This window comes from Scomber scombrus, chromosome 4 (genome assembly GCF_963691925.1).
Source record: "Scomber scombrus chromosome 4, fScoSco1.1, whole genome shotgun sequence".
Taxonomy (NCBI): Eukaryota; Metazoa; Chordata; class Actinopteri; order Scombriformes; family Scombridae; genus Scomber; species Scomber scombrus.
Window position 1 is genome coordinate 12,441,779 of NC_084973.1, and position 25,797 is coordinate 12,467,575.

The 25,797-nt window shown below is 40.3% G+C and overlaps 1 protein-coding gene across 1 annotated transcript in view; it reads left to right on the forward strand.

Moving 5' to 3' along the window:
• Positions 1 to 25,797, forward strand: part of adgrv1 (adhesion G protein-coupled receptor V1) — a 95,864-nt gene that overhangs the window by 48,975 nt on the left and 21,092 nt on the right. The window contains exons 84-90 of the mRNA XM_062416710.1: positions 621 to 793; positions 973 to 1,219; positions 1,420 to 1,559; positions 2,513 to 2,673; positions 2,864 to 2,964; positions 19,452 to 19,568; positions 23,976 to 24,154. Of these exons, the coding sequence (XP_062272694.1) occupies positions 621 to 793; positions 973 to 1,219; positions 1,420 to 1,559; positions 2,513 to 2,673; positions 2,864 to 2,964; positions 19,452 to 19,568; positions 23,976 to 24,154 (1,118 nt within the window). The remainder of the gene's footprint in view (positions 1 to 620; positions 794 to 972; positions 1,220 to 1,419; positions 1,560 to 2,512; positions 2,674 to 2,863; positions 2,965 to 19,451; positions 19,569 to 23,975; positions 24,155 to 25,797) is intronic.

A 25,797-nucleotide genomic window follows, 5' to 3' on the forward strand; every position in this document is an offset into this window, starting at 1 on the left:
AACAGACAAAAGTATTTCCGCTATACAATAACCACACCATATTTTCTTACCCTTACCATTATTTTCATTGAAGCTGGAAGCTGGAGCAAATAGGACAATGGGCTATCATAGTATCTCACTGTTTCCTCTGCCCCTACACATCATCAGTATCATGATATGAGACTAGACGTCATCTAGAGTTATCATTACTTTTTTAAATGTACTATGATTTTCTTTCCCCCAGAGTGCCATTCCATTGTCAAAATGATGAAGCTAACTCTGGTCTCAACAAAAAAAAAACCAGAATGGTTACAATTTATTCGCATCATATTTTTAAAATCACTTCCACTGCACTATTTTGACAAATCTGAACCAGTTTGTCATTTGAAAAGGTCTCAGGAGAAATGCCAGCATGAGGATACGTGGGAGCAAAGAAAGAGTGATGAGGAGATGAAACACTGCAGACGCAAATGAAATTAATTAACTATAAAAAACAAAAGTGCTGCATGTCAGAGGATAAATATTGTACCCTAAAGTTTAGTCAAACACAGATGACATGCATATCAGTGACAGATGGATGTGACAATAACTGAAATTCTCAGTGCATTTTTGTTCCTGTCTCTGTTTTTTTCCCGAGCCAGGTTATTGCAGTGGCCAACAGGGTTCCTTTACAGGAAAGCAGCCGAAATTTGACCTATGACCTGCTGTGTGCCTTGGCCAATCCCAGCAGAGTCGACACACAGGGCCTTAGTCACCTTGCCGAGGTGGCTGAGCGATTTGCATTCTCCCTCCTTACACACAGCCAATGTGAAATGTGAGTCCCAGCACAATGAGAGTGAAGAGTGAGGAATGCTGTTAAATCTGCTGAAGATGGGGAATATGTTGCTTTGAAATCTTGAGATGTTGAACATTGTGGACATTTACAGACAAACAATACAGAATGAAACACCAAGGATTTTGTCTGTTAAATATTATTTTTCTGTGATTTTCCAGAGGGGGAACCATCCTGGACAAATGTCCATATATGTCCATCTCTGCCTTCCAATGGTACCCCACACAGATCAATGGACACAAATTCAGGGGCCATAATGCAGACTTCTTCCAGCTCCCAGATACTCTGCTTGCAGTGCCAGCAGGTTTGACTGCCAACTGTGGCAACCTCAGTCGGATTCAACTGACTGAGTTTAGAACTGAACACTGGTTTCTCACCAATGATACAACCACTGCTCTCAATGGGAAGGTAGGGAAGCGTATCTAGTATTGCTTAGTTAACTGTAAATAACAAAGGAAATTATGTTGTGCATGTTTTCTTTTGGTGCTGGGAAAATGATTTGATTGAAACAGCAGGTGGCAGTATTGCCCCAGTATAAACTAGCCATATCTTTTTCCGTTCACTCCAAAGCTGAAGTCCCTTCTGCTGTTGCCTCTGTTGATATGTAGGTATTCTCAGCCAGCCTCCAGGACAGAGGTTCACGACCCCTAGGAGATGGTAATGAGGTGGTATACCGTATCCACACACCTGGTCAACAAGTTAAACCTGGCCGGTCTCTGTGTCTTCTCTGGAATCAGACCACTGCAAGGTAATCCACCATAGACGCAGCTGTGCAGGTACATGCTCAGCTTTTAAATAGGCTAAAGACAGCTACTTGACACGCAAAATGATATATTAATGTCCACTGTTACTCGCCGCTAAATATGCAGTACCAATTAAAAGTAAGGGCATACATTCCCATTCACTTGAATAAGAAAGTGTGTCCAAACTTTCTTCTTCTATTAATTGTCATTTGTCTCAACTATATCCTTTATATCCTCTCTTTATACATTTATGCTATTTGAATATGTTTTAAAATTGTAACCCTTTGCTCACCTCTTTCTGCCACTCCAGCACTTACTGGCACAGTTTGTTAAGTGGAGCCTCTCTGTGACTGTGAGTAAAGTCACATTGCTCTCTGTTTAAAATCTGCACACTCTGAATCCTCCCACTCGCCCTCAGTTTGTTGAGGACATTCCTGGGGCTTTGAGCGGGACTTGGCTGGAACACACTGTTACAAGTTAAGAATTGGCAGGTTTGGTTTGGCTGGAACAGCGACTTGGACAATGTATCCCAGATAACAAAACTGATGGGAGAACTGATAAGGAAAGAGAGCAAAAGGTGGTGAAAGAAGCAAAATCACTGACAGGGAAAGGACACTGAAAATGTCACTGCAGATGTTTTTTGCTTTTGAAAAATGGCTCACTCAGTGCATGTCTGTTCATATTATATCTTGTTATATGTTTGTGCCATTGAATCTAGCACACATTATAATGTTCTTGTTTGTCACAAAGAATCTTTGAAGGGTAAATGTGACATCAAATAACACTTACTGAAGTCAAAACACCACAGAGCAGATGATCATCAGAGTCATTGCCTTGCCTTGTCAATGTTTTTTCAGTCTGTTGTTAGAATAGTGTCTTTACTTGCTTTTCCTTGTCTTTCCTCGCCTTATCCTACATGGTTTCTCCATCTCCTCTCCTCTCCTCTCCTCACCTCTAGCTGGTCATCAGATGGTCAGTACTGCAGGGTTGTGAAAGAGAGTGGCAACTATGTGGAATGTGCCTGCTCCCACTTGTCTATCTACACGGCCTATGCAGAATTTACAACTTTTGCATCATACAACGAGGCCTTCTATGCTTCGGGATTTATCTGCATCTCAGGTACAAAACACTGTCTTGTTATATCTTCTCTTCAACATGTCTTACATTGTTTTCCTGTGTTTTTGTGTCTGCCCACTGCCCACTTGCCTGCCTTTCTCTATAGCTATTTATCTTCCATATTCATCTCACATTGTTATCAGTAGTCATTCATTTATACTAAATATTGGTTCTGTGTTTTCACTCTCCTCAGGCTTTGCATTGGCCATTATATCCCACGTGCTGTGCTCCCGTTTCCCCATGTTTGCTGCCAAACTTCTCACTCACATGATGGTGAGCTGCCTTGGAACCCAGGTAATATAATAATTTTGCTAACATCCTCTTGTGTGGTACAACAACACTTTTTCTATACAGGCCACAGTTTTAAGACCCGCAGTTGACTGCTTATGAAAGCTGAGACCTTCATAGTCCCACACCATCTGTGTTTGCATCTACTGATTTTCTGTAGGGCTAGAAGTATAGATGGATGAGGAACCTTTCGAGGTTGTTATAGAGACATTAATCCCATTTTGGTTGATTGGTAGCTCACATACATTAACACAGCTGTGATGTGTCTGCAGTGCAACACACACCTTCACTTTCACAAGTGCATATAAAAATACTGACTGAAAAATAGAAGAAAGCACACATGCATTTTCTCATTTTTATTAACGTCTTTTACATGTGCACACACACACACATATGTATGCAGCCAACCTCTCTTACTGGCCACCAAACATGGCACAGGTCTTTTTCTTGGAAATGTGCATAGATGTGAAAAAAACATCATCAAATGTCATTGGTTGCGTAGTTTGCGGGCCAATGCGTCCTGACAACGCAACCATGCCCCCCGCACTCTCACCCATTAAAAACGCAAGCTGTCACATAAGCAATGAGCGAGATAGATATGCGGCTGCAGGTTAATCTCTCAGTTGGTCCTGACCATGTGTGTGTGTATGTGTGTGCGTGACCGAGTGCGGGACTGGTAATTTTCCACTGGTCCCCCGTCTCTTTGGTTGACAAACATGAGCCCCTACTAAAGCAGACTGTCGTTGGGGGCTAACCACCTCAGGCTCAACCTGTTTATGGCCCAGAGAGAGCCCCTGAACCTAAAAGGGTTTTGGATGGAAAATTCCGTCCTGTTCTGTTTCCTTGTTGATACTGTACTGTATATTAAGGCCTTGTTCGCACGTGTCTGAGATTGTGCTATAGTTTATAAAATACATACGTGTTTTTCTGTGGCCTTCTGGTCAAGGCCAGCTGATGAAGGCCTGGTTGAGTGCCAGACTGTCAAACTGAAGGCTTATCTGAATGTACACTCTGGTATTAAGATGTACCCTCTAAGTGGTTGTCTGGTACTGCTGGAAATATTTTGGAGGTGATGATGGGCTCACGGTGCAGGATGTGCTGAATTAAAATAGACCTGTTGACGTCATTGTGTTCACTTAACTATGCACTTTGTCTTAGATCTGGAATGGCTAGCTAGAAACAGACGTAAACAAATGTAACTTCCCTTTTATATGAATCTCTAGGAGCAGATTTGTCGGTCAAGTCTACTTTTGCTTCTTCCCTGGTCTCCTCTTTCTGTAACCTTTTTTTGTGTCCAACACATCAACTATCCATAGTTCTTACTGAAAAACCAACGAGATGGTCAAATGGATCATTGAATGGACTGAATATGCCTTATCAGTCAACTTCCACTGTTAAAACATGTATGCGCATATATGCAGTTGGTATGAGGCTAAAACGTAACAATTGATGAGACGATCTCACTGCAAGATCTGTTTAGTAACTGCTTTGACTTTTTTTTTTAGAATAGCCTTTCACATCTTATTGGAGATAAGCTATATCTTTGTATTTTAGGTGAGCTATATTTAAGGTTTTAGTTTCTGGCTGTCAGTAAAGTAGACTTTCCTAAACTTTTCCCAATGGTTATATAGTACGCTATAAAACAAAGTAGCAGACACACTTTCTGTATATTCAGTGGATTTAGATGCTATTGGTGAAAGGATAAGTATAATCCATTTAGTCTTTGGCCTAACTATCATATGCATTATGCACGCTGTCACTGTTCTTATTGTATGATCCCATTTACAATAAGATGCCTCTATGTCAGTAAGGATTCCTTGGAGTCCACACCTCAGTAAAACTGAGGCTATTACTTTTGCTGCTACAGCACTACATGGTCAGTCACGTGACATGCCATTGGTAGTCTTGCATCTTTTTGAATTTGTAATGCTCCACAGGATTATATTTACCGTCAAGGGTAGGCATTAGGAAGTGATTAATGTTAAATGTCTGTATTAAGAGGTCCAAGGATCTTGCATCGTTGATCTAAGATGTGTAATCACTGTGACAGAAATGTCTCCTGAACTTGTGGGTCTCAGCCTTGCTCACGCCTCATCATTGATTTGAACTGTCAGGTCAAGCTCCCACCACCTCTGACAGAAGAGGACTCTCCATCTATGGTGGCTGGATTGTAATTAGTCACTGACGCTGCCCTCTGTGGGCAGAAAATTAATGCTGCTGGTTTGATTTATTTCTCTCTGCAACAGCTACAGTCAGCGAGATAGAACTAGAATAATATCCCACTCCGCAGTGAGACTCTGAGAGTAGAGAGCAGGTGGAGGAGATGTAAAAGGTGGCGATTCATGGATCAATTTATGATTATGTACCTTTTAATTGTCTTACTGTCACAATATGTGCAGCCACTGTCATTTCACTTCATTAATTTCCATGTGGAAAATGTAACAGACTTGATGGTACCAAGGGTATCACATTAAGCTATGAAACCACTAACAAAGTAAACGAACATGAGTATAAGCACAAACAAGAGAGAAATGAGCTGGCAGGACAAAAGGAGAACATTAGGCAGACTTGCAAGATTAGTGCAATATGACCTCAGTTCCAAACAAAATGCATTTGGTTCATTCATCATCATTTGCTCCTCTATTTTCCATCTCATGCTTATATTTACTTTCAGGCATCACATATTTTGACATCATCTCTTGTCAAAGAATAAATTAGAAGAAAATAAGCTACAGCAACAATAGCTGTTTTGCAAATGCCCTTTTCTGTGAGCCACTCAAAAAAGGCTATTAATCTCATCTTCATTGTCCCTATGCAACTGAAAAATGAAAATTAATTCATTATTTGCTCAGTGCCACATCAATTGGTAAGGCTACCAAAACAGCAAGTTAGTCTCTGTTGTTCCATCTCAAGCTTTTTTTAACTATAGGTGTCAATGTGACTTTTTGCAACTCAGGAAAACCAGAAAATGTACCTCAAATTTCTTGAAACTGCAACTGTAGCATACTCCCAGTGTTTTCTATCCAATGTACATCCAGAAGTCTAACATTTATCTGGAGCTTTAAGAAAAGTACTGTAACTCTGACTGTACAATACTAGTTATATTCTGTAGGCTTACTTATTTTTTGTCCAACATTATTTCAGTCATAGAAGCAGGTTTTTGAAGGTGTCAGGAGGTCAAACAGGTTGGAACTGATCTGTGTTGGTATCAAGACACACACGGGGCAACAGAGAGCAGACACTGACAATGATACAGTCGGCCACCTACCGAGAGAAAATAATGATTTGTTCTTTCCACCACCTCCAGGGAGAGTCCTCTCACTTTAAACCATGGTGGTGTGTGTGTGTGTGTGTGTGTGTGTGTGTGTGTGTGTGTGTGTGTTTGTGTGTGTGTGTGTGTGTGTGTGTGTGTGTGTGTGTGTGTGTGTGTGTGTGTGTGTGTGTGTGTGTGTGTGTGTGTGTGTTTGTGTTTGTGTGTGTGTGCCACTTTGTCACATCAGAGGTAGTGCGTTGACAGGCTCTGGCCAGCAGTTTGCCCTCTTCTCAGCAAGACAACTGAAGATTGTCTGTGTAGAGTGGAAATTTACCCAGTGCATATGTACTGTGTAAGTGAACCTCATCTGTACGTCTGTTTGTGTGTGTGTGTGTGTGTGTGTGTGTGTGTGTGTGTGTGTGTGTGTATGTGCGTGCGTGCGTGCGTGCGTGCGTGCGTGTGTGTGTGTGCGTGCGTGCGTGCGTGCGTGTGTCATGTTAGGGCTTATCAAATGACCAGCAATTTGACTTGAATTACAGTTGTATGTGGTCTCAAATACACGCACATGTAGTTTTACTGTTTTACATAATTTTGCATTCATTTTACCAAAATATACAGCAGAGACAGGTCACACATTTGATGAACATTTATGGGTTGATGCCTCCATTAAAACAAACTAGATGGCTGATTATCTCATTTCTTGTTGTATTTGCACACCCTGTCTCTTCTTTTCCTGTAATGTGGCACCTCAAGCAATTTCTCACCACATTCACAGTTTATCTTATATTAAAGTCATCAGTGTTTGCCTTCAGACCAATGCCAAGCATATTCCCATAGTTGTTTCCAGGAAAGACTTCCAGGAACTTCCAAAGAACTTATAATTCTCCTGTAGTACTGTATGCTGTACCTTGAGTGTCACTTACACTATAAAACGTACAGCTTCGTGTGTGCTTAAAAACACACATTCAACTGCTAGTGTGAGAAAGGAAATCTCATCTCCATCTTTATTGCAAAAAAAACAATTTAATTTCTCATCCATTGTGATTCAACAGCTTTCCACGAATCAGACAGACATTCCCACATACTCAGTTAAGTGTTTATCCCAGTGGTTCCAGTGTTTTATTCCTAGGAGGTGTTTAGGTGACTCTTAGTTCTGGTTATAAAGGATTTCCGGGTAACTCTGGGACCGGCTCCAGCATTCAGAATTTTGTTACTGAGTCCACAGGCACATACAGCACACTAAACCCTAACCCCTGACACAACACCCACACCCTCACTTCCCGTCTTTCAGAAGAATAAAGAAACTGTCTGATTGCTGCACAAATTCCTAAAATTTCCTGTTTGTCGTCAGCGTGTATATATATGTGGGGGCGGTATGGTTTTTGAGGAGCGTGCATGCAGTTACTCAGCTCCCAAGGAAAGCGGATGAATTGCGTAATCCAAGACCTTACTGTGTCCTTGTCTGTAGAACGTGAGAGCCACACATCCAAGTCTTTGTAAACAAAGTGAGTGACTCTGTTTTTCCTGAGGAAGTTTATCTGTTCCCATCATGGCCAATCAATCATTAAATCAATAAACAGAGGGAGAGTTTTTATGTGTCTACCCCTCTGTTTGACATCAGAGAATACGCCTATCTTATCCTTTTCTGTGCTTAGCCCAGCATGTGTTTGAAGACAAAAAAGAAAAGCTAAAAGAAGGAAGGACTGCTGTTTTTTTCTCAGTGTTTTCTTCTCCCTTCCAATAGTTTCGTCCAGTTTAATTTTAACAAATATGATAAAGAAAAGGGCCATTAATGCTTTGACTTTTCTTTACTCTGTAGTCTTACAATGTTATTTTTTCTTGTAGTTATTAAGAAATGAACAGCAAGATACAGTGTATTACATGTTGTTGATTTTAATGCAATTCTAAGCTCTTTACTGTGTCAGCCCAAGCTAATGGCAGGCAATTGATGGAACGGTATAAAGTAACAGCAGTCGATGCCTGTGTTACTGTGTGTGTGTGTGTGTGTGTGTGTGTGTGTGTGTGTGTGTGTGTGTGTGTGTGTGTGTGTGTGTGTGTGTGTGTGTGTGTGTGTGTGTGTGTGTGTGTGTGTGTGTGTGTGTGTGTGTGTGTGTGTGTGTGTGGACAGAACAGTGGAGAGGTGAAGAAGGCCTCTTGGGAGACTCACATTACGCTTCACTAGCTGGTCCACCACCTTGTGCGTAGTGCTTTCCCTGACTCACCTCCTCATCATCTGACCCATCTCTGCTAATACAGGAGGATCTTTCTTTTATACAACACTCAGCATTCATTGTGCCCTTCTTGACTCCCCTGTGTCTGTTGTCTGATACTGAAAAACAAAGATAAACCACACAAAGTAAAAAGCTGTATTTATGCTCTCAGAAAGTTCCTTTCATGTCTTCATTTTCCTGTTTCACTTTCATCTGTCCTTGCGGCTTCTTTCTGCTCTCACCTCAGCTTTATTTCTCAAAATGATGACTGATGTCCCTATTTCTATTCTCTGTCCCCTTTATCATTCTGGCTGCTGCTGGGCTTAGCTGGGAGCTCTGACATTATGAGCCACAAAAAGACTATCTCACTTTGTCTCAGCCTCTCCCTCTCGTTATCCCAGTGGAAGTGACCGAGCACATCCTGTGTGACTCATCAGTTTTGATGTTGCTTTCCCCTAAACTGGTTGTAGACAGCCTACTGACTCTTAAAGACTCACCAAACACAGGGATTTCTGCCAGGACCATTTTTGTCATATTTTAATATCATCAACAGTGGCCTTACTGCAAGTCCCTAAAAATACCCTGTGGAGTTCCTATTTGTTTACATTTGGTGTTTCTCACAAGAACGCATTGTGTGTATCCTTTAGCAATAACAAATGTGCTGAACATTCCTCATAAAACATTTGCAAATCATATTTTTGTATATATTTTGGAACCTGCATTTGTTAAATGCATGTTAATGTTGACTCATATTCTTCTTGGACCACAAGTGTCCATTACTTGAACAGCATAAAAATGACAGACTTCATATAGCAATAGCATGCATGTACTACACATTTGCATTACTGTCCTCTGCATTTGGTAAAAATGTGTATCCTGTCACCCTCTTGCTATCAATTATCCTCACAGTAGAGCACGAGATATGTTGCCCCATAGTGCAACAGGTTGTGAAAATGCTGTATAATTTACATTCTTTATTTCTTCACTTTTTTTCATAAATTAATTCATTTTTTGTCATCAGATATAAGGCCCTTTCATGAAAGACTGTTTACACAAGTCTTACAGGTGCGACATCATCAATTTAATTTGAGTTGTGATGGAAATGTAACCTCCTCTGCAGCTGTCACCCACATACCTTTGCACAAATACAGAGCCTTAAATGCAGTAGCTATTCATGAAATGCTCTAGTTATTTATCTACCAGGGTGGTCAGACATCAGTCTTATCTAGATTACATTATGGGGTGGCCATTAGGATGTAGCACACACACACACACACACACGCACACACACACACACACACACACACACACACACACACACACACACACACACACAGACACAGACACAGAGATCACCCTTGTATATCCAGTACAGATTTTCTTGGTAAACTATTGATCAGTAATATTATAGTGATTCAATTCAGTCTTCAATTCATTTTGCTCATTAGTGTAATGGATAGTAAGGACATAATACCATTCAGCAGTATAGTATTTGCAGAATTAATAATTTCTGTTTAATGTACTTTTGCATAAGTTTCAAGCAATGTGTGAGTGTATGTGGTCACTGGTCGGATTTTTGATTTCTTCATATGTAAGAGCAATTTAAACTGGATTAATCATAATGGTTTCCTAACGATCAGATGTGATGCACCAGACTCTGGCCTTTTTGGACTATGGAAGTTACACTCTCATTTTTGCCAAATGTGTGTTGTCTTATCAGCTGGTGACCCTAGAAACATGAACTTTCCTCTATTTCCAGAAAAAGCACAGTAAACAGCAACAGGAGGCCACAGTAGCCTATCAGCACATATCCAAGAGCAAATCAAACAAGCTGTCAATGCCTTGGTGGTTATTTCTGGGGTGACTGAATATTTCAGTTATACACAGTATTTGACAGTATTACAAGTCGCTGTGTTGAGTACAGTACATCAAACAAAATAGCAATTTTCAGCATTTGTATTAGATTAGATCATTCACAGCACAACTCAAAGAAATATAAATACAGTAAAGATTTGTATCCAGAAAGTATTGAAAAACATGGCTATTCAGCTACAATATGCTGTATACTTTCATATTATTTTAAATCAATATTTCAAAAACTTCCTGTGCATTAGGCATTAAATCTGTCAGTAAAGCATATACGACCTAGTACATCCCTTAAGCTGTAACACATTGACTTCTCATCAATTACCCGCTTCAGTAGGTAAAGATAATACAATCAACAGATGGATATCTGAGAGGAACATTTCTTTTGGCAAGTCAAGTCCAGGGCTTGTGTCATTTAACAGTTGCTAGTATTCCTGTAATCTTAAGCCAGTATGAAGGAGTAATAATTTATAAGGCCTGTAGGTAGTAAATGTATTAGCACAAAGAAAAACTGTTGAAAATCCAACAGCCACCATTGTTAGCCTGCTGTACTTTCCATACTTTGTAGCAGCCGGCACTGTTACCTGATTCAGCGGGGTCATCCTGTTTGCCATGAAGGACTTTATCAAACAGGGCTGCTGACACCATGAATGATAAACAAAGTGGGGGCTAGAGAAGTCTGCAGTATCCTGTTCTATTTTTGGAGTTTGATAGCTTGCCTTGGCAGACCTTTGTGTGTAGAGTGGAGTGAACTTTGGAGGTTTAGAGGAGTGAAAACATGATTTACCCTGAAACTATTGAGCTCAGTGGATTTTTTCACCCTAGATAGATAACCTAGGTTTTATAGGTTAGATTGAACACGATTTTTTCACCTGTTGTAATATAACACAGCATATTACTGTAGCATTAATGTTATCTGTGTTGAGCTACATTGTGCAAGATTGAAGATTCTTCTATTGTGATGCCAGCTTAATGGAAGAATCAGGAGATGTTGAATGGAGGAAGGAAATGGGGGACGGTGTAATCAAATTGAATTGAATCTATAAAAAGATCTTTTGTTCTTGGCTTATCGCTTTATCTTGGCAAATTGTAATCAGTCTACTTTGTCAGCTTTGTTTCTAGCTTTGCTTGAATCTTGACTCTCAGTCTCATTCTGAGCATGATTTAATATTTGGAGTGACATGATGAACAGCAGGCCCACCGCTGATTGTGAGTGCATTAGCTCACAAACAAAACATATCTATATGACAAATACATTAAACACACACACTGATGAACACATATACACCATCAAATGTGTGTGAATATGCTCATGTACAGTCAGCATTAAAAAAACATATTCAAATGCTGTTCACACTGTTTACCAGCCCACTCCTCGATGCAGTGGATATAAAACACATGCTTATGCTTGCATTAATGGATGCACAAACATATATAAGTGTGCACAGATGGCCTTGTGAGCAAATACCAATACAAACACACACTCAGAAAAACACATAACATCCAATACATTCACTCAGCCTTCAGCTCTTGGCCACAGTAACCTGTAGAGGTCTCTGTAGCTCCACAGCCAGAGCCAAGTGCAACAGCAGATGTGAATGAAGTGCCTAATCAATGAGTCCCTAGAGTTTTACTCTTTTTTTATGACTAGTGCTTTCTTTTTGGAGCACACTAAGACACTGCTGCGCTGTTATCCAGTAGGAGATGTTCTGATAATGAATTCACTTTTACAGATGTCTAAGCTGTAAAAAAAATAAAAAAAATAAAAAAAAAATCCCCCTTATCCGAACAGCCAAACAAGCGGTCATCTAGTACTGAGTCATCTAGGTAGATATATACAAATCAAAAAAATACTTTAAGGTTAAACTACAACCATAACATTAATCTTAGTCTTATCTAATTTTGGATATGATAGTTGAAGAGGGCCAACTGTCGCTCTGATTAAGTCTCAGTAACGCAGTGAGCTACCAAAGCACATAGTACTGTATAGTCTAGTGTGTGTGCAGAAGCAGCATGAATTAAGCCTAAAGTATTTATCTCAGAATCTTCACAAATCGATTGACTTTACGAATGCACATTGAAAGAAACTGAGAGCTGCTGTAGATCAGCCAATTTGCATGGAAGGGATCGCTCCTAGATCGATGGCCTGTTGGACTGCAGTGGATGAGGCTGCTTTGGTGGGTCCATGTAGTTTTCTGTAGGCTTTCAATCAATATGATTAGATTTGCATTTACCTGACTGATAACCAGTTGAAGCATGAAAAGTACTACTGATCTGGAAGGGATGTAACAAGTCACCAAAAGAGCAAATCTGTGTGCAAACAGCTTTCTTCCTGCAAACAGCTTAATTGTTTAACTGTGTTGTAAGCCACATCACGCTGTCAAATTGAGCATACTTGTGCATATATCAAGAAGACATGTCACATCCATTGCACTATCCATTGCATTACATTTTGTGTATTGATTTGAGACTGCAAATCCTTGGCAACCATACAATAAAGACACATCATTCTGTGCTACTGTAGTCTCTCTTTAAAGTAAATAATCACCACCTTTTTTGTGAATTTGGGCAAAAGGTAGCCATGTTTCTATCATGTTTTACTATGTGGTATTTTGTCTGTTAACTTAGAATAGCCTAGAGAAAATGTATAATAGTCACCCCATGCCAGTGGATTTCTATATGTGGGTTGATGCATACCCACATCATGTATTCACATCAGTATGTGTGCACACAAACAGTTGTGGTAGAGCAAAGACCCACTGAGCGTGTGTGTTTAGGGAGCTGACCTTGAGCAGCTGGTTGCAGTGTTTGTGTAGCTATGTGTGTGCACATGCATCCACGAGTGTCTTACAGCGCAAAGAGTTCTCTGTCTTGGTCACCAGAATGGCTCACACCAGATGCTGAGGAAGGAAATTTAAGAGGCGTCTTGAAAGTAGCCCTGTTGAAAAGCAGCTGAAAGTTTCCAGCAACAGACCCTCTTTGACTCAAATGTGAATGTGAGAAATGAGAAGAGGCCTGCTGGAATGCAGCTAAATGTGCTTCATGTGGGTGGTACTGCTGAGATTCATGAGTATTGATGGGAGATGCAGCAATATCAAAAATAACATTAGAAACAGTTTCTATTTACATGTGCTGTCACTATGGAACTAATTATGATGAGACATTGTCATTACATTTAGTTTGCACATGTCTCTACTACACTACAGAGAAAATTGTAATTAACAAAACGCAATTTAGGAATTTGCACTGATTTCGTGCATAACCTTTTAGACTTATGGAACATGACACAGCAGGAATACATACTGTACAGTTTATACAGATTGTTTTATCTCATTGGCTTTTTTATTTAAATGATCAAACTACACAGAGCAGGTCTGGGATGCTCCTTGGTTTGAAACTGTAAACTTCAAAGTGCTGACAGTCCCCTATTGTTGTGTCACACAGCATTAAACTGGAAGTCCAAAACCTGCAGGCTCTGAGGTTATTATTGATTCTGGGAATATGTCACTCAGAATGCGTGATAGTCGCTCCCAATTATGTCCCTTCCTGTTTCACACAGTCACGTAGGCATGGTATTACTTTATCGCTGTATGTGCTCACGTAAGCAAATGTAGAAGCAGTGTTGTGGTTGTTTGGATGTGAAACAAACCAAAGGGGAGTGGGTGTTTATTTGCCAACAGCTGGCTCAGCAAGTAAGCCTCAACCTGAGGTTCAACCCAAAACACTTGTGAACTTTACTTCTACATTCTGACCTTAAGCAACTGAACATGCTATTAAAAAACAAAAATTCAAAGAAACACTTACTGTAAGATAGCTCATTAGCACGCACACAGGATATGTTGTGGTAAACCATCCAGTGAGTCTCAAAATATGAAAGACATGACATCATTAGCTATGTCCTGGACGGTGCTCTCAAAATGTGGCATTAGACACTTGACGCCGTTAAGATATTTTTCCTGCTCAACTGGGACACGTGCATCCCACGTTGGTCTCATGTGTTTTTGTTTTCTCCTTTTATTTCAACAATCTCACCTCTTGTCAGCAAATGTTAAATCACCTCACATATATTACCTCCTTCTCCACATACACTGGCCCACTAACCCAGCTATCAGCCATCCCCATGTGACCTGCTTCTTGCAACTGCCTGTCCTGGGCGCCTTTAGCACATAAACAACATGCTTGCACAAACTGAGAGGCTGCAGCACGTGAGAAGACGATGATGCCTGCATATACTGTAAAGCAAAAAAATAAATGGCCTCCTCATTAACACACAGTCAGTAGCACTGAAATGAAAATTGCTGGCTAGTCACATTGCTACATTTAAAACGACATTAATTGTAACATATACATAAATCTGTAGTTGTACACATCAAAGCTGGCTTCACTTCAGTTTTTTTAATAGATCGCTCAGCCGTGCAGGAGGAGAGTTGGTATGTCTGATAGTGATGTTGCTTGACAGGAATGCATTGCTCCAGTGACAAAATGATGAAGAGTGTGAGGGTGGAGTGGTTGTCTTATATTTCTCTTTTTTCCTTTTCTTTTGCTTTATCTCTTTCTGAACAAAGGCTTAAGAGGAAACACCCAGGGTGCAGGCTGAGGCTGGAACCAGCTAGATCAGACCGGTAGCTGTTAGAGAGAAGGGGGAGGTGAAGGAGAAAGGAGGAGGAGAAGGAGGAGGAGGGGGGAGAGGGGTAGATGAGATGCAGGGTGTAGCAAAGGATGGAGAGGGAGTTGGGGGTTGAAGAAGAGGATGGCTTGAGGAAGCCTAGAGGAGGGGAGAGGTGGCGGTTAAGTGTTTTGGACACAAGTCTAGATGGATCATCTGGCAGGCTGACAGCTAAGGCCCCATTCCCTCAGTGATGTAATGCATCAGGCAGATGCTATTTTTAGCCACACTGGTACACAGCAGCACACAGGGTTATCGATCAGCAGCGAAACTCACTGGGAGGACGAGGGCTGCAGCCACCAGCCATACAAAGCAGTTGCACCAAATATTATTTTTTATCCTTGCCATTTGGTGTTGCAGTATTTCTCTCCTTTGTTAGGTCTGACAAGTACATTATTACTATTATTTGATGTACAGTGGATAACTTTATTTTGTTTTGTACTTTATTTTATATAGATTTATTGTTAATAATGCATCTTTTAAATTTTTTAGAAGGCAATTTGGCAGTATAGCAGTTTGCCATCAGCCTCTGTATCATTTCCCACGGTTTGAAAAAATGCATTTTGTTCATGTCAGACCTTCATATCATATCAATATTATTTTAAATTGTGTCTACAGATAAACAGAATCATTCTCAAGGCAGTAGTAGATCTGGAACAAAAGCAACAACAGTGAACTGACAATCTCTCATCTGCTTAAGGGCCACAAAATAAAAGGAAGTTCTCTGATTGGAAAATTTATCTTATAGGAGATGGACCAACAGTTCAGGCTAAAGATCTAGGGCAAGACAAGGCCACAAAACCATTATGTAGTAGAGCAGCTTTATTTTCTACTTCCTTATATTTATTCTCAAAGGCCTCTGTGCTTTGGTTTGTTCCTGTTTTACCAGACACAAGAGCACGCAAGCACACACATAACACAATCCGCACTGCCATGACTTGTACTTAGTGTTCCAGCAACACCTCCCAGTCTTTGCTATGAATAAGTCTGTAGCCTTAGGGTCTAGACAGGTCGACTCCCAGTGTTTTACACAAAAGAGAGGGAGACCTGGGGATAAAGGGCAGAACAGTAGATAGGCACATCCACACCTTTCACCTAACCACCCTGCTAACCTATTCCCTCTGGCAGGTCATCATTACAACAGTCCTGACATGTACCTGTGTTGTTTTCACAGTAGGCTGAACAATAGCCACAGTTATAACCATGACCTCCATACCTACTTAGCTAACCTCAGATAATAGGCCTCCACAAAGGCCATATTCATATAAATCCTGACCCTATGACATAGAGTAGCATATCTTCCAAAACCGCAGAGCTTGACCTGAACACAGACTACTCTCAGTGGCTCAAATTATAGCAGTCTCTGTACTCTGTTGTTTCCTCAACAAAGCTCAAGCAACAGGTGAAATGGGTTTTACCATCCCAGAATTAATGGCTATAGTTTAGATATGTCCAAGCCTTCACAGTTAATTAGTTCATGTACTTTGCGCATCAGTACTGATAATTTGAACAGTTACTGATGAATGTGTGAAGGATCAGTCCTCTGTGTCATAAAACCTCCCCTTTGCAAACACCCTACCTCTCCCTCTTTTGTTTTAGTGTTCAGTTAGTGCTGTGCAATGTGACATTTGTCTAGTTAAACATTCAGTTCGTTAGTCCTAAGTGTAATTATCTACAGGACGGGTGGATAACTCCCTTATCTCTCTCACACCAAATTTCTCATTCCAGTTTTAGAATAGAGTCTTCACTGCTGTGGTTTCATTAACAAGGCAGTTTATTCTTCCTCTGAAATCTGGTCTTTTGAACCCTCATTGGAAACATTAATCAATACAAAATATCTGGTAATGGGAGCATTTTACAGCAAAGATCTGATTGCTGCTTTCAAAGCAGCTGTGGCAGTGCTCCTGCTGCCAATAGCAACAGCAGTCTTATGCATATTTACAAAGAACTTGTAGACCTATGTTCATTAACAACCAATCTCACATATGAAAAAAAACTCTTGATCCTATAACTTAGTGATATTTTTTTAATGTATAGTTTCATGCCCTGTGTTTAATTTTAGCCACATGATATGAAGTGTGATATATTAGCCAGACCCCAAAACAATAAAAACACGAAAGCAATAAAAAGTCGTGTCAAGTTCCTATCAGAGTGCACTTGTGTGTGTACCTTTCTGTGAGATTGCTTATCTTTGGGCCTTTTGAAAAGGCAGATGGCCGGCAGACTGTCTGTAATCAAATGAAATCTTTATGGAATAAGCCCTGTCACCTAGTGGCTCACCAAACGTGGCTCACTATACCTGTTTACCTGGTTTTCTAGCCTTGGCCTGAGCCAGGTATTTCAAAGCTCAGGTCCATGGAGGACACAAACACAGAGATACATGCACATCTGAGGGGCAACCACCTGCTAAAGAGTCCACTCAAGCCACTGCACACACACGTTTAAGCCCTTTGCCTTCCCAACATGACAATTTTTCTCAACCAGTTATGTCATCGATTCACTACAGGTCAGTAGTTTCAGTAATTTGATACTTATCCCTGTGGCTGTTAGAGTTTGTCATGAAAGGTTTTAGTAATTTGTTTGGATGCATTGCACAAAGCTGTGCTGTGTATGCATGCTGCCACCCCTGTTGCACATGGCAGACTTTGCCAGGCTTGGTGCCCAGTGCTTGAATTCATTAAAAAAATTAGAGCTCTTAATGTTACACAAAAATGCATACATGCATGTTTGCTCATGATTATGTGTATAGTGTCCTGCAGTTTATTTTGTATTTCTCACTGGGTACTTTCCCCATTGTTTTGCCTTTGAGGGAGTATATGGTGTGTCACGCTGTGCCTTTGGCCAAATGAGGCTGCCCTCTGCCAAAAACACACAGACCTGCAGCTTAATCTTTGTTCCCATAAGCTACCTGAACAGCTTCCCTCTCAGGCCCGATTCCAGGCAGTTCAGGCACGAGTTTCCTTCCTGTGCCATCCCTCCCACTCACACCCTGCAGGGTTTGGAGCATGAATAGGAAACTGACTCATGATTCTTATTTTTCTTTAAAGGCCGTGACTTTTCCACTTACTCGACAGGGTTAGTAAAAGCTGGAAAATCCAGGACTGATCATTTGGGGTTTTTCCTGCTAAGTCTCCAAAATGGGAAGAGGGGAAAAAAATTACAAGGAAGGGAAGAGGAAGAGAGAGAGACAAAAATTGAAATGAAACACAAAGAACACTGTGAAAAAGCACACAGAGAGGGGACATTTGAGGAGCGAAGACGCTGATGTCACCTTACTCAAACTGGTAGGACTTTTGGTGTCTTCCAAAGGGCATGTCACTTAATATCAGTCTGTATGCAGAGTAACCTCAACACAACACAGGTCTTACAAACATAAGCCCTGTGTGGATGTATATGTGTAAAAAACAGGTCATGTCACTGCTCAACATGCCTATTTACCTGGTTACTATAGAGACAGACTTGCTACTGCTACTGTCGTCTTGCTTCATTACCATTTCCTTGGCTCTGTTATATAAAATTAAACCTTCCTTCTTTACCTGAAGCTGTTTCTGCTACTGTATGTCCCTGGCAGCTGAGTGTAATGAATTCATGTAACATTTGACACCAAGTTACCATTCACCCCACATCCCTTCACTCCCTACTCTCTTCCATTCACCCTCTTTCTGGTCCATGGCACTGGCAACAGGCCAACAGGCTTCAGGTTATGTAACAATCGCCTTGCTGTGTTGGCACAACACTTTCTCAGTGCCGAAGGTTAATGAAGCTCTGTGATGGACAGAAGAGCAGCAGTATTTTCTTCTTCCCTCATGGGTTTCCAATGTTACAAATTGAATTTTGGCCCTGATATGTTCCTGCCTACAAAAATCTCTCTACCTATCTCTCCTGCTGTCTCTTCCAGTCTCTGATTCTCTACAAACACACACACACATGCTGTTTTCTGCAGTGAGATTCTGTTGTGCCCTTTATTCTGTTATTTGGAGAAATGCAACACCCGCATATTTGTACAAATCTTTGTACATGTGGGATGACACCAAAGGAACATTTTTGTTGTTTTTGTTGTTGATGTCTTTATTTTTGCTCCAGCCTGCATACTGTAGCTTACTGCATGGTGATGTAACAGGTCTGCAGAATAGGATGTCTCTCTTTGGGAGGGGGGGTATCTGAATCCTGCCGTCCTCCTTTAAAAATGCATAGACTATATAGCAAGCAATAAAATGCTTCATGCTCAATGACCTGCTGACACTGCAATGAATGCTGCATCTATGTGCATGTGTTTTCCAGCTACTCTATACTAAAAAATGTCACCACATTATCTAAATAGAAAAAATTGTGTACATCCAGTAATTGCCATAAAAATGTGCTGCAACTGCTTTCAAGGTGACATAATCACCATGATAATCAAGCAGTGAATGGCATAATTCATTATACTTCTTTATACCATATAATTATTTGTGCCATATTTTTTAAATTTGTTTGTTTTTTCTTTCTTTCTTTACAGATCTGTTTCCTGGTGTCAGCTTTCCGTGGTCGAATGCTTTCAGAGGACAGCTGTGCTGCACTGGCGCTCTTCTCTCACTATTTCCACCTCAGTCAATTCTTTTGGATGCTTATACAGGTAATGAAATGTATCAGGCAACACTAGAAAGCCTACATGGTGATTAAAAACATTTGCTCCTTATGGCATTAAACTGAGATATTTGGACATAAAGATTATTATTTCCTTTAGATTATTTCTACAGGAACAGGTCCATCACACCTGGACATACCCCAAAGACAGAGTGCTCATTTAGAAAAGGTGTTTGCTGTCATTGTTGCCATTGTCCCATGCAGCTAGACTGTGATATATATCATATTTTTCTGATATTTGCAGAGATGAGGAAAATGTTCCATTTGTGTTCATTCATCTGGAAAAATAGACAAGGAGGAGATTGGTTTACCCCTTTACCAGCATCACATTGTCACACATTGTCACTCATTGTGTGTCTATTCAGTCTGAAAACCTCAACAATAATGTCTATTCACTAGGTTTTCAACAGTGTTGATGATTAACATGAAAGCCTCAATAAAGTCAGTTTGTTGATCAAAGATAAAGATACAGATCAAAGATCTATAGTGCAACATATTTGTTGCTGTAATATTTAAGATCAAGTCATTTCTTCACTGTAGTTTCCTGTATTTAACAACAAAGGTGTGTTTTTTAGAGAGGTATGGTTTTTCTCTAAGAACAGGAAATATGATTTTTAATGAAGCACACCTGTTTTTAAAATTTCCTCTCCGGCTTATTTTCCCCATGATTTGACACAAACAGAGTTCCCATTCTTTCTTTTGTTCTTTATGTGAAGCATGTGTTTTTTTAACGTATTAAGAAGTGAAACTTCATTCCTTCGCCACGTGGGCTTAGGCAGGTTTTCATTAGAGGGTGAGATGAAAGTACCACAATGCTGCATAACATGACCTATGACCCTAGACTGGTACCACTTAGTAACACCTCACCCCAACAGCCTCCAACCCCCCTTCTTGACCATCTGGCGTCTACTTCTTCTTGGCCTCTTTTTTGTGGCGCAATAGCCAAGAACAAAGCCAACCAGGCAACCTGACCCATAGCTTTACATTCGCATATGAAGATTTTAAAGCTTCATATACTCTGGCAGCTTCTGGGAGTCTAACTGGCACCAGAAACGTGAACATGATCTTTTTCTCTGCTTATTATTATCTTTTCATTGTTAATGCAGTGATAGAAGATAAGCCATATTCATGCCACACACAAGGCCAAAGAAAAGAATATGATTTTTCAACTAGCAGTGTAAATCTTGCCTAAGCCAATTTTAATCCCTCAGAGAGACTATGGATGACTTGTGACCAGCTGAGAGAGCACAGGAATGTGGTGAATGTGTCCCGGAGCACTTCATCAGCTGCTTTAGAGGAGAATGCTGCCCCAGGGATAGACCCTTTACCTCAGCTGATCCTCCTTCCCAAAATCCTTCCTCGTAGTAAAATTAATTGATTTTTTAATAATAAAAACACAATTAAATTTTTGTAGGAATAAAACATATGTATTATAGCCTGATTTAACAGATTTGTTTGAGGTTAGTAAACTTCCTTATAAGGGAAAGACATTTTAAAAAATTTAATTGGGGTTTTTGTTGGTGGCACACATATTGATCTTAGAAATTACTGCAAACCAACTGATCCACTAGATTCACTGGTTGATGAAAACAATAATGAATATTGAATGTGATCCATGTAATTATAACCCATTATCTCTTAAAACTGTTCTGTGTCCGACTCAACCATAAACTAGACAAAAAGAATCTCATTCAAACTGGGGTAAAAAAGTTTTCTACCAGATAAACATGGGCCACACATTTGAGCAGTTTATTCTGTACGGGACCAATATCCCAAGGAGACCTGTCCCTAAATGAACTTCCTCATCTCCCCCCTTTTTTCCTCTCGTTGTCCTCCTCTTGCGTAAGCCACTGACTGTTGCTTTGTTTCCATCACCCCTCAATCTTTTTACAACCTGTGACGTTTGAAAGTGTACATAATAATAGTTTATGTAGTGGATATAATCTCTCCTGGCACATATATTATTATTGGTGGAGTATTATGAGATTAGCCCTTTTAATAAGCTAATGTAGACTGACCACACCAGAGGTTATACAGGGACTGAGCAGTGCTGAATGTATGCACGCTAGGTTTCTGTTTTTCCATAAGGTATCAGATTGTTTACCAGATGACCTCTGAGATATCCTCAAGGTTGATGGATTAGGCTAAAGACTTTCATGTGGTTTAAGACGTGTTAGAATTTGGATGAAAAGAATTGACAGCAAGATTAAATGTATTTAGACGTTAAAAAAGTGGATTTAGACACACATGGTAGTGGTTAGAATCATAGTGGAGCTGATATGATCTAGTGGATTAAACTATAATTCACCCCAGTGAGTTCAAATTTAAGAAAAAAAAAGCACATGGGAATTATTATTTTTTTTAATCTTACATTCACACACTGTCAGAGATTTACTTTTTCTTAAATTGCTCTTGTTCTGTAAAACCGCTGCCAACAATTATCTCTAGTCATTTCTTTTCTGTCAGCAACTATAGCAGTTGACAATGAAAATATTGCTTCCACTCAGGCTTTCATTGATGTGTGGCACTAAAGCCCCTTTGTCCTCACCGACGTCTCCGTATCGACCCCGTGATGTCTCTCCGCTCATTTTTCCCTCCTATCAGGTAGCTGCTTCCAGCTAAGTGGCTGATATGAGCGGGCGCCAGAAACCCATCTCAGACCACGAAGAACACTTAAATCAATAACTGCAGTTGTGGGTGTGTGGATCTGCACAACCAATGGTTGGTCAGGGGAATATGCACTGACATAATGCCAGAAAACGGCCAATAATTAAATGACTATCCAGACCAGATTTTTCTTGACTACAGAGGCTCGCCAACATCAGCTTACTGGGTGGCTGCGTAATATTACATAACAATACAGTTCTTACAGTCAAGAGAGTCTCTAGTACAATCTGGATAATCCACTGACTAATAAAAACTGTGGGTTATCCAGACTATCTAAGACATTGTTTCTGATCAGACACATTTTCAGTGCTGTGAGAACCGTATTCAAGATTCCATTCACTTCCATTTTATTGAAATCTCACATATATTCAAATTGTGACAAATAAAAACAAGTGAGAAAAAAAATTGGGTATACTGGCCTTTTAAACAACCAGCATGACAAAAGAATAGTCAATCGTCAGGCGAACCACTCAGCGAGCATATCGATCTGTTTTCCAGCCTGGTAACACATTGCCTTGTTCTTATAGCTGCAGTAGCAACAGTCAGTGAAATAAGCAGCTGCTGCAGAGGAAAAAGTTCAGCACAAAGTTACCCATAATCCATTTACTGTATCTCAGTGGCTCCAGTCTGCTCACAGGAAAGGCTGTTCTTGATTGTGACTGACACCGCACCATTGTCTCCGTGCAGCACAGTCAAGCTGTTATACAACTGCAGTTTGGTTTCACAAGCTGCATATGTGTGTTTGTGCTCATTGTTGTGAGTTTGTGCAGCAATGTTTGTTGTGTCAGTGGTTATACAATACGGTTATGGTTATGGGGAGATAGGTTATCCAAGGGAGAGGTCAGCATCTCTTAACCTCCTGTCATTAGTTGCATCACAGTGCCCTCTGTGCAAATGCCCTGCTTAAGTGTTTGCAAACAGATGGACAGTCACAAACATCCTCCTCTGTTATTCATTGTAGCTACTGACCTGTTGCTTAAATGTTTATCACTCTAAAGAAAAGAAGGAATTTTAAATTGCTTCAGCCATAATGTCTAAATCTTTTTTGTCCTTGTTGGTTTCCTTGAATTCCTTACATGGTTTGTCATAGTCTTGTCTTTGTCTTAGTGAGGCTAGAGAAGGTGGAGGTCATCAGTCTTAACCTCACACAGAGAGAGTAGGCTTGCAAAATGAAGACCTGTTTTGTTTTGAGTTCAACTTTAAAACTTAACGTTAACCATTGCTCTTCTGCAGTGTTTTTACTCACATCTGTGTTGGGAAGATAAGCTTTTGTCTGTTGAAGTCTTTGCACTAGGATGAGACATTGTGTCCGTGTTGTAACCAACAGGTGTTCAGAAAAGCCTCTTATGTAACAATCAAGGGCTCGCTATATCTGACGGAGGAGAATATCAAAGCCTGCCAGATTACAAAGCAAACATAGCTATTGTGGGTGTTATAAAGTGTGTGTGTGTGTGTGTGTGTGTGTGTGTGTGTGTGTGTGTGTGTGTGTGTGTGTGTGTGTGTGTGTGTGTGTGTGTGTGTGTGTGTGTGTGTGTGTTTGTTTTCAAGCTTCAGTAACTATGTGGATCAAATGTCCTCATAAGCATAGAAAAATGGAAAAAAATCCCCAAAAGTGAAGATATGTTGCCTTTACTGAGAACAATAAGAGGCTGATACTTGCTTTTTGTTGTTGTTTTTTTTTAAATTTACAGTCCTGTTCACAAGTTTTTTTCTCTAACTGTGTCCACAGGCGGTGAACTTCTGGCAAGTTCTGGTGATGAATGATGAGCACACAGAGCGTCGATATCTGCTGTACTTCCTGTTGGGCTGGGGACTTCCTGCTCTAGTCATCATTGTCCTGGTCATCGTCTTACTCGGAGGCTTCGGATGGACCATACATGCTGTCTACGGACTGGTGCAAGGAGATGTGTAAGTGCACACAAATAAGTGTGTAACTGTAAAAAAAAGCGTATGTGTTTATTAGTGTTTATAACCGTTGAAGGTGTAATAAACCCAATGCCCACGTAATCTGTTTTTAAAACTAGGTGGTTTTTAAACCAGTGTGAGTCAGTCATGGTGACATCAGTTTCTGTTTCAGTCTTAGGTAAATTCCCCTACACACTTGAGTAAAGCAAACAGAAAACACCTGAGCCAGTGACATCATGTGAGGAGGTTGCGTGACCAATCAGCTCAATGAATAAATGAATGAGTTTCAGTGTTTGAATGCTCATATAGAAACTCCTTACCTTGGAGGTGGAGGCTTTCACACAGGGAGCAGCAGGGTGGAGGGAAACCTGAAATAACCCTTATATTGTGTACTAACTGTGTGTGTGTGTGTGTGTGTGTGTGTGTGTGTGTGTGTGTGTGTGTGTGTGTGTGTGTGTGTGTGTGTGTGTGTGTGTGTGTGTGTGTGTGTGTGTGTGTGTGTGTGTGTGTGTGTGTGAGGTATAAATATCCAGTTCCTATCTATATTTAGAGAACACCTGAATCCTAAAACATTACTAGCGAGGTCACTTTGGGAAAACAAAAAACAAAAAAAACAGCACAATGGTCCCTACAGATGTGACCATGTTTTAGTGTGTGTAGGTGTCCATGTAGTGCTTGTGAAGTAAACGTGTGTTTCTCCTCTGAGTGGCTGCCTTTCATGTGTGTGTATGATGGGCGAAGTCAAACACTGATGAAGTTAGAGCCCCTAAATCACATCTAAAATTAGCCAGTGGTCCTAGGTGTGGCTGTTATCCTTGGGATCGGGTGTGTGCACGGGCTTCCTGTGGGTGTGTGTGAGACAGTGAGTGTATGCACTGTAGTATTCAGTTTCCAGGGAAGCTTACCTTCCTCTTTGGGGCTTTTGACTTCTCTCTCTCTCTCTCTCTCTCTCTCTCTCTCTCTCTCCCTCTCTCTCTTTCTGTCTCTCTCTCTCCCTCTCTTTATCTCTCTCTTCTTCTCTCTCTTTCTATCTCCATCTGTATAAATAGATAGCTTCTTGTTTTCTAAAATTGGCTTAGTTTCCCCACCTGCCTACAAACAGGTGTCAGACTCAGACCTTGTGTCAGTAGACATTGTCTGTCATATATATTATATTACTGTAAAACCTTTTTGAAGAAGTGTAGTGAAATGGTAACATAATATGGAAGGGCGATGTTGAATGAAACTTTTTTCTATCCATTTGTCATAATATCACATTTCTTTCATTGTCAACCCCGATGTCATGACTTCATGCTGGTATCCTATCTTCCATATAGTAAGTAATTATACAGAGTACCTAAAGGTGTTCTTGATAGGTTTTTTGATAGGTCTCAGTTTATGTGTTTGAGAGGTCATGTTTTTACTTGGTAGGTTGATCCCCATTTCATTTTTACTGTGGCTCTGGTAGGTTGTATATCTTTCAATTAAAATTAAGGCGCCACTTAAATTTAATGCATCTTTAGATTAAAGTATGGATAAAAAAGAATATCTGAACATTTAAGCAGGTGAGATGGAAGATGATTAAAGTAACAGGTAGTGACATTGCAGAGTGATTAAATAGATAATTATTTATCACACCTAGAAATACTTTTTTCACCTCCTAAGTG